The following is a 9273-nucleotide window of genomic DNA, read 5'->3' as shown; positions in this document are numbered from 1 at the left end:
AGCGAACTTGCCTGGGGTTGAAACCCATTGGCAAGACAATAACTACACACTAACTTTATATTATAAATTTATACTTTATATTATAGACTTTATAGTTTACTTATTTTGTTCATTTTATTTATTGTTTTCCTAACACTCTCCCCTACCACTGCACTAAAAATGCAAGCTTCATGATGGGAGGGATCCATTTTTCCCTATATTATTCCCTTCTGGATCCCCAGAGCCTAGGAGAGTGCCTGGCATATTATGTGATGCTTACATACTTAAGGAGTGAGGGCACGATTAAATATTGGATGCATGCATGTATGAATAAACAAATACTTAGTTATTAAGATGATGATTTGTGGGGACATCTGAGATTGAGGAAGTCGACTAAGACTAGGGACTGCGGTCCTCAGGTGTCCCCTGGGAAGGATGTCCACAGCAGTAGCCCGGGATCATTTCCTGACCAATAGCAATTGCTTAGCAACCGGCCGCCCGGCCCTCCGCCACCCTTAGAGGGCGCGCGGGCGGGGAGACGTGAGCGCGCACGCGTGCGCGGCGCGGGCCGGCGAGGCGCGTCACTTCCTGTTTCTTTAAGGGAACGTGGCTTTCCCCGCAGCGCCCGTCTTGCATTCTGCGTCTCTGCTGCAACTGCCGAAGCTGGAGTTGGATCCTGAGCGCAGCAGCCTCGCCATGGACTCGGCCCTCAGCGACCCGCATAACGGCAGCGCCGAGGCAGGTGGCCCAGCCAACGGCACGACACGGCCGCCTTCCACGCCCGAGGGCATCGCGTTGGCCTACGGCAGCCTCTTACTCATGGCGTTGCTGCCCATCTTCTTCGGCGCCCTGCGCTCCGTGCGCTGCGCCCGTGGCAAGGTAGGGTTAGCGGCCAAACTGCGCGCTTTCTACCTCCCACCCGGACCCCGCTGACAGGGACCGTCCTCTCGCTCTCCCTGGGCGTGATAGACACCTGCTGTCCCCGACCCTGACCCTGAGCCTTCCACCATTGATACCACCGCTTCCCACCCCGGGCCCACACCCCGGGCCTGGCCTTAGGTGCCCCAGGATCTGGCACCGATCCGCGAATCGCGGATCTCTTTCCTCAAACAGGAATTGGTTTCTCCCCCAACTGGGACCCTAACACATCCTTCCTTCTGTGCATCAAGTTGGAAACACCGTCCGCCGACCCTCACTGCGATTTAGGCACGAAATGCTCTGAACGTACTGGACTTGGCCAGACCTGCCCCACCCTCTATTCTGGCTGCTCATCTCATCTGGGACAGTCACCCATCCCTAGCTCTGGGTCAACCCTAGTCTGTACTTGAATAGGCACTGGTCCTGACAACTTCCGATTGGTACAATCTCATGAGGTTCCTCTGTTATGAACCCTGCCTTGCCCCATCCCAAGGCAAATTCTAGCATCCAGGCCCATTCCTAGACTCTGAAACCTGCCTAACTGGATTCTGTGACCTGTAGTGTGCTCTCCTAGAATCCCCAGATCAGGCCCCTGCTCAGTCTCAAAAAAATTAACCCAGGAATAATAGCCCCAGCTCAGGTCCCAGTTTTTTGCATCACTTTTTGGAACTAATGCCAGTTAGCCAGCCCCTCAGAACCTAGCACCTTGGTGCCCTTCTTTTTAACCATGCATAGGACCTTATTTTCCTCTCTGACTACCACCTACTCTTGGAGCCGACCTAGCCCGAACTCATATCCCATTCCTAACCCCTAGCCCTGTTCCCACCCCAGACCCTGACCCTACCTCAAAGTAGCTTTTCTCTCTATGCCCCCTGAGACAGACCCTCCACCAGACTAGGCTTCCTTTCTAAGTAACTGAACTGCTATTGACCTCTCTTGTAAGACTGAGCCACACCCTGTCCTTGGCCCTCCTCAACATCTGTCCCATTGGATACCTGAGAGGATCCTGATTCCTGACCATCGCTATTTTTCCCTGTAGTAAGCTCCCCAGCCCAGTGCATCAGTGAGTTCTTACTTCCTGGCACCCTCTCCCCTCCTCCTCCTCTCTGGCTCCCTGCTGCCCCTCCCCACCCCAAACATGAAGTTGAACCTAAGCGGAAGTTGTCTTACCCAAAGAGCGCAAGCCCACAAAGCAGCTGATGCTTTTGAAACTTCTCAAGCCCAGGTTTTTTAAATACTGCCCAAATGAGCCGTGGCTGAGGCCTGCCACCTTTCTTCGCCAAGATCAGAGAACTTGCTGCTGGCCCCCTCTATGGTCAGCCTCAAAGGGATGTAGTCACACAGGGCTTAGGAGGCCCCATTTGCCTTTCCATTCTGTCTCTTCTAGCAGAGCTCAGATGCCCTTCAGCCTCCTTACCATGCCTTTCAGGCAGATGATAGGTGCAGTGGGATGGATGTTCTGAGATAGACCAGGACAAAGCAGGTGATGGGTAACTTGGCACAAGCTGGGCAGCTTGATCTGTGGGGCTCCCAGAACTGTCAGAGTAATTTTCCTTGGCGTCTTCCACACATGAATCACTAATCTCTTCAGAAAACACCTTCCAGACAATGAAATTTCCTGAACCTCCACTGTCTTCTGGGGGGAGGGAGGGTTACAAAGGTGAGTGGGTCAGAGCCCTGTCACCAAAGAGTAGGTGTCTGGAGGAGGGAGGAATAATTAAATCTGTGCTTGCAATGCTAGCAGCGTTGCAGAGTTTAGGGAGAAAAATTGAGCACACCTAGGGCAGGCACGGTCACTTTCTGCTGGAGGTGGGCTTGAGCCTTGTTGTAAAATAACAGCCAGGATGGATTCTAGGCAGAGGAAACCAGGGAAGTACCAATAAGAGGCATTCTAGGAAATGGAAGGTCAAGTGTGACTGGAGTAAAGGATTTGAACAGACAAAGAGCTTTAGGTCCACTCTAGCCTCTAAATACCTTCCCCCAACATCTCCTACAGGGCAGGCAGATTGGAAGACGGTGCATAACATTGCAAACGGGCTAACCTTTAGTAGCCTCCCATCACCAATAACCAGCATATTCTAAAGTTTATGATGTCTTCACTCTCTTTGACTCTTCCAGCATCTGAGTGTGGCAGGGAGAGCCAGTTTTATTATCTTGATTGTCCAGAAAGAAACAAGGGTCAAAGAAATGACTTCTCAAGATCCCTCTGCCACTCAGAGGCAGAACCATGTGTCGCTAATGTTAGTCCAGAGTTCTCTGCTTCATACAGGGGCCTCTAACGACCCACACAGGTGGCAGTTCAGCCTAGGGAAAGGACAGGCCAAACAGTTCCCTTTTTCTACTGTGAGTCATGTTTCCCTGATTGTTTGGCACAGAAGGAGGAAAGTTAGTGTAGGGGCCCAGGAGCTTTGATTTCCTATCAGTGTTAGACCCCAGCTGAGAGAGGACATGTAAGGACAGAATTCTCCCCAGAGCCAAGTTGTCCACAATGGGCAGGGCATATTGTGAAATCGTGGAGAGAAGATGGAGCATCCAGGAGTGTGTTGGAAAGAAGTAGCTGTGGGAGGGGCATTCTTAGAGTAGTGCCCATCCCTGGCAGAGACCTGCCTTCCCAGAAAGAAGCAAACCCAAGCCCATCAATAGCTACACATCAGATTGCTTCAGAGGCCCTTGGACTGTAACTCAGAGGAGCCCCTAGGCCAACTGGACTGGGCTGCTGCACTGTACCAGGCCTTGGGCTGGGGACCAAGCGTGCTGGGACAGAGAAGGCCACACCCTGCCCTCACAGAGCTCAGTCACCAAGGAGAAACAGATGTGTGACCAGTCCACCAAACTGAGTTCTGGTAGGCCTCCTAGAGGAGGTGGTAGCCGCTTTTGCCCAGATGGATGAGAGCTGAGCCCAGGAAGAGAGGCAGGCGCACAGAAACGCAAGGCTTGTTCTGGGAGTAGTGTGACAGGAGCCCAGGACACGGGCTTGGATGTGGTAACAAGATGTTCAAGGGGCCTGCAGCCTTTCTGAAGTACAGAATCCTGAAGGCAACACTACAGTTAATCTTCGTAGCTACAGAATTACTGCACACTTGCACGTGTACAACATTCAAGCACTGCAGAAGTATAGAGGAAAAGCCTCCTCAGTACGTCTCTTTGGAAGTAACCAGTTAGCTGTTTGGTGTGTGACCTTCCAGAACTACTTCTGTGTATATACAAACATATATGTGCATGCATATAGATGCATATGTAAATTTATTTTTATAGAAATGGAATTTTATAGTGCATATCAACTGGACTTTTTTTTCTTTAATAGTATGTCTTGGTCGTTTTCTTATGTCAGTACATGGAGATCTTCATTGTTTTTTGGCAGGGAATGTAGCTAATGGGTACGCCCATGGTAGAGAATTCCAAAGGTACAGAGGGATGCACAATGAAAGTCTCCCTCCCACCCTTGCTGCCCAGTTTCCTCTCCAGAGGCAGCCCCTGTTCAATTTCTTAGATATCCATCCTAGAGTTTCTGGGCCTTTACAAGTACGTAAATGAATGTTTTCCCCCATTTTTCTATAAAACTTATTGTTTGTTTTATACACACTCATTTTTGCACCTTTTTTCACCAAATATATGTTGGAGATCATATATGTCAGTACATATGGAGTGGTTGTGTTCCTCTGTAACAGCTGTGTAGTATCTGTCTGTACCTTGAAATTTGTTTAGAGCAGTGGCTCTCAAAATGTAATTCCCAGACCAGCGGATTCAGCATCACCTGGGAACTTACTAGAAATGCAGATTCTGGCTCAGAAGCTCAAGCTGGGCCCAGCAATCTTTTCCAAGCCCTCCTGGCGATTCTGATGTGTGCTCAAGTGTGAGACCCCCTGATTTAGAGTCCGTGTCAAGCCATTTAGACTCATGTCGGTCTTCTGCTACTACATAACATGCTGAAATTAATCTCCTTAATATATTTTTTATTTCACACTTGTCTGTGTATTTCTAGGATAAAATCCTCAAAATTGATCTGCCGGGTCAAGGCTTTGTGCATGTTTGACTTAGATGGATTTGACCACATTCTCCACTATAGAAATTGTGTCAGTTTACACTCCACCAGCTGTGACCCCAATTCCTGTGTAATAGCTGCTTAGTAGTCCTTTCTCCATTCTCCAGTTGTTTTTGAGGTGTGTGACAATGATCAGGTGTTGGCTTCCCACAGAACTACTGGCACGGGGCAGGGTAGGTGATAGGCAGGAGGGGAGAGCAGAAAGGCTGGGGAGGTGAAGACTGCAGTGGGGACAAAGGATTGGAGTGGGGGCTGAATGTGTAGGGAACAAGAAATGTGTAGGGAACAGAATTGTGACAAGGTGAGCAAGTGAGTGTGGTGGTAAGAAGAGACCCTGGGTCTCCGAGATGGAGTGACAGAGTGACAGAATGGTCCATGACCTCCCGATCATTTCTAGGGTGCAGCCGAGATGCAGTACTCCCGGAGCTCGAGCCGAGCCCATGACTTGAAGCTGGGTATGTCTTCCCTCGCTGCTTTTACTTCCACCCTGATAACTGAACATCCAGAATGTCACTGGAAGCTAAATTTATTTTTGCTATTTGTGTCAGCTTTCTCTCCCCACTATTTCATTACGTTCTATGTTTCCTGAGCTATTGGAGTTGTAGAAGAGCATCTGGTTAAAAAAATCCAAATTGGATTGGTAGAGAATCCTAACAACTTAGTATTTTCTAATGACAGAGATGAACTGTTTTGGTGTGTTCAGGAGTCTGTTCCTCAGCAAGGTCACAGGCTCCCTGAGCACCTTGTCACAACTTCCCAGCAAAAATTTCTAGACAGGAAAGGTAGAGGTCACCTAGAAGGTAGTAGCTAAGAGTTTGGGCTCTGGAACCAGACTGCCTCAGTGTGAATCCTGGCGCTGCCACTCACCAGCTGTGTGACCTTAAGCAAATTATTTTGCCTCTCTGAGCAGCAGTTTCCTCATCTATAAAATGGAGCTCTTAAAAACACCTGCTTCATAGGGTTTTGGTAAGATGAGATAATATAAAGTGCCTAGAACAAGGCAGGCATATAGAAAGCTTTTTGTAAATCTTATCCTTACTACTGTTATTATCAGTCAGATTTCAGGTGTCCCTTTCTGACTCAGCATTGCATCATGGGATGTTTATAACAGTCACCCACAGAGGAGACCAGATTCCTCTGTGTGGTGGAGCATCTGTCCAACCTTGGCTTGTTGTCAAATGATATTAAGGCCTTTTCCCGCCCAAGAAACTGGGCCAAATTGAAAGGAAGATATGGAAATGAGCCATAACTGGTTGGTAGGTGGAGCCAGATTCCCGCATATGCCTTCATATCTGTGTGCCTTGTACCTGCAGGTCCCTCTGCCTGAGAAGTGCTTCCCTTCCTTGTGCTCAAAGCAAACTCAGCTCAGCATTTATTTGGCTCCTACTACATACCAGACCTTGTGCTTGACCTTCAAGACCTTGCTTAGGTGGCGCCTGCTCTAGCCACCTCTGACACTACCCTGCTTGCCTGCAGATGTGTGGCTGCTTTCTTAGATTTCTTTATGCAAAATAATAATACAAGGAGTTTATACTGTGTATGGCTTATACAAGCTCAAGGCACAACATGAAGTACTCCCGATGCAAAATCATAGGATCTTGAACCTCATTTTAGAGCTGAGGAGAACAAAGCCCTGCTAGGTCTGAGTTCCTGCAGCTGAGGAGAGGCAGAGCTGCAAGTCAGACGGGCTTTCTGATGTCAGAGACCCCCTCAGCCATTTGCACTCGTGCTGTGTATTGCTCCAGTATATGTCTTGTTCTGTCATGTGTCACACTATATTGTGATATTCTGTTCACAGGTCAAGGTCTTGGCCTACCTTCCTGTGAACTCTTCGAGATCAGGAGCTGTCTAATTTATTTTTGTGTCTATATCACACAGGAAATACCTTGAGTTTGTGGAGGTACACAGAGAGTGCAAGCAATTTCCCCAAGTCCCACAGCACACTGCTGCCAAAAGCAGAACCCAAGGGCTGGGAGAGAAGGAAGATAACCCTGTCTCACTGTCAGTATTGCTCACCCACCCCACCCCCACCTCCAGCAAAGTGCAGGAGAGTAACTCAGAAGAGCTGCCTCTGGTGGCTCCGAGGGGAGGGTCTGCCTTCCAGCCCTGTGCCTGGGCTGCATCAGCCATGCATGTTGGCGGGGGTTGGGGATTAGAGAATGGCCTTCCCACTCGCCTCTCTCTGGTAATCACGCTCTTTGTACGGCCACAGTACTTTACAGTTTGCCTGGCTCACATCCTGTATCTCATTTGGTTTAAGCCCCTTGGCCCTTTTAGAGGTAAATAAAGCTAGAGATTGCATCCTGTTTGACAGATAAGTAAACCAGCTCAGAGAAAAATGACTTGCCTCAGTCACCCAGCAAGCCATTAACAGAGCAGTGAACACCTTGGATACATGTTATGTGCATCATTTTGCATGCATGTCAGTTATATCTGTAAGAGAAATTCCCAGAAGGGGGATTGCTTGGTCAAAGGGTATATGCATTTTGTGATACTGACTAATACTGTCAGAGCGCTCTCTGCAGGAAGACCAATTCAGCCTCCTGTCCTCACTGTGTGTCGGCACCTCTTTCCCACAGCTGCACCAACTCTGTGTGTTATCAAACATGGGGGTTGTTGCCATTCTGATAGATGAAAAATGGAATCTCAGTGTACTTTAATTGTGCCTCTCTCGTTAAGAGAGAGGGTGAACATCTTTTCCTGTAACTAAGAGCCATTTGTAGTTCCTGTTCCATAAATCTTCCCTTCGTGTCCTTGGGCCTTGTGCAGATTACAGTTTAATGCATCTATCAGAATGCCGTCCTCAGAAGGCTGGACCAGTTTGTCCTCAAGCCGACTGTGTACACACATCGAGGTCCCCACATCTCCATCTCCCAGTGATCATTTCATGGGCTTGCTGCTCTGTGCCCTGACCACATTCTCCTTCTGCAACCTTCCACTCCGGGACACGAGGCCTCCTGAGCCAAAATCTGCCTCTCTGGGCAGCTTCGCCCTTAGCTTGTTCTGTCCTGTTGGTTTTAAGAGGCAGCTGTGAACCAAAACAAGAATGAGACTGTGCAGCTGAATGTAACCCCTTGTCCCAGGGATGCTGTGGACAGTCATGGTGATGGTGGGATCTTGGGTGCTGTGACAAGCCAGTGGCCCTTGTGGAGAGAACTTTGCTTTGGCATAAGTGAAGTCTAACCTGGTATTGCTGGGGCTTTGAGTAGCTATGATACAAAATAGAATTAGATAAAAAGCAGTGGAATTGCAGTTGGGGAGTAGATTTATCCCAGTGGGGAAATAAGGAAAAGCTTCACAACAGTGACATTGGCTGAGTCCTGGAGAACTGAGGATTTTGCCTAGCAGAGAGAGGGCATGAGAGCATCACGATCCTGAAAGCTCCTGTTTTTTTAATGAAAATTTAAAACAATTACACTACTGTGGATGGGTTTTCATTAGAAAGCCTTTGGCATAAATTCTGCAAAGCTGTTTAGTTCTTATGTTGCACTGTTCTTCTGCTTCCAGTTTTTCCCATTTTTATAATACTGAAATTATTTTGATTACAGTCAGTTCTTTTTCATGTAAATATTTATCCTCTGTCAGCTATTTACCCAGATCACATTCTTGCCAGCCATAGCATCTGCCATTGTAAATTTAATTGTGGCGTGTTTTTACTCCTATAGGATTCCATTTTCCCAGTCAAATTTCTTACGTTTGAGTTTTGTCAAGATCTGCTTCATGCATCGCATCTTCCCACCTGCCATTTCAGCCATTGTCAGTTTTGTTTGTTGTATTTCCACTTGAAATATTCACTACCTACCACATGAAAGATTGAACATGTTTACCTCTTAGCTAATCCGTAAGAAAGTTGGAAATCATTTTCATGAGGTCTAGGACAACTCTGTTGTCACCAGTTCACAGGGTTTTTTAGCTTTACATACCGTAGCTGCCTGTGCCCCGGCTCTTCCCCCCAGGTGTGCACACGTGTCCTGCCCCTGCCCTGGACTGCCCATCAGGGTCCAGACCTGCTCAGCGGCAGAACAGTGGGGGCAGAGCACCTTGCCCCAGTGCAGGAGGGGCATTAGCAAGACCTCGAGTCAGGAAAATGGGGAACCCGAGGCACCAGATTGAACAGGCAAAGAGGGAAGGAGATGAATGAGCTATTGGGGCATCAGATTCTGCCCAGTATCCAGGCCTTGGCATCCAGAACTCAGCCGGCTCAGGAGTTATACCTCTCTTCTCTCCCTAGAATGCCTCGGACATGCCCGAGACCATCACCAGCCGGGACGCCGCCCGGTTCCCCATCATTGCCAGCTGCACACTCTTGGGGCTCTACCTCTTTTTCAAAGTAA

General features: G+C 48.5%; 1 protein-coding gene across 4 annotated transcripts in view; it reads left to right on the top strand.

Moving 5' to 3' along the window:
* Positions 1-560: 560 nt before the first annotated feature.
* Positions 561-9273, top strand: part of HM13 (histocompatibility minor 13) — a 36715-nt gene continuing 28002 nt past the window's right edge. For 2 of the 4 annotated variants that reach the window (XR_001852410.3, XM_017655729.3), the window contains exons 1-2: positions 602-858; positions 9171-9269. Coding sequence is in view for 3 of the 4 variants with exons in the window: in XM_017655729.3 (XP_017511218.1) it covers positions 676-858; positions 9171-9269 (282 nt within the window). In the remaining variant the exon portion in view is untranslated. Of the gene's footprint in view, positions 859-5336; positions 5395-9170; positions 9270-9273 lie in introns of all 4 variants that reach the window. The other 2 variants (XM_037004601.2, XM_017655740.3) reach the window with 2 other exon arrangements.

The sequence above is a fragment of the Manis javanica genome, chromosome 5 (assembly GCF_040802235.1).
Source record: "Manis javanica isolate MJ-LG chromosome 5, MJ_LKY, whole genome shotgun sequence".
Taxonomy (NCBI): domain Eukaryota; kingdom Metazoa; phylum Chordata; class Mammalia; order Pholidota; family Manidae; genus Manis; species Manis javanica.
This window is presented reverse-complemented; position numbering and strand designations above follow the sequence as displayed.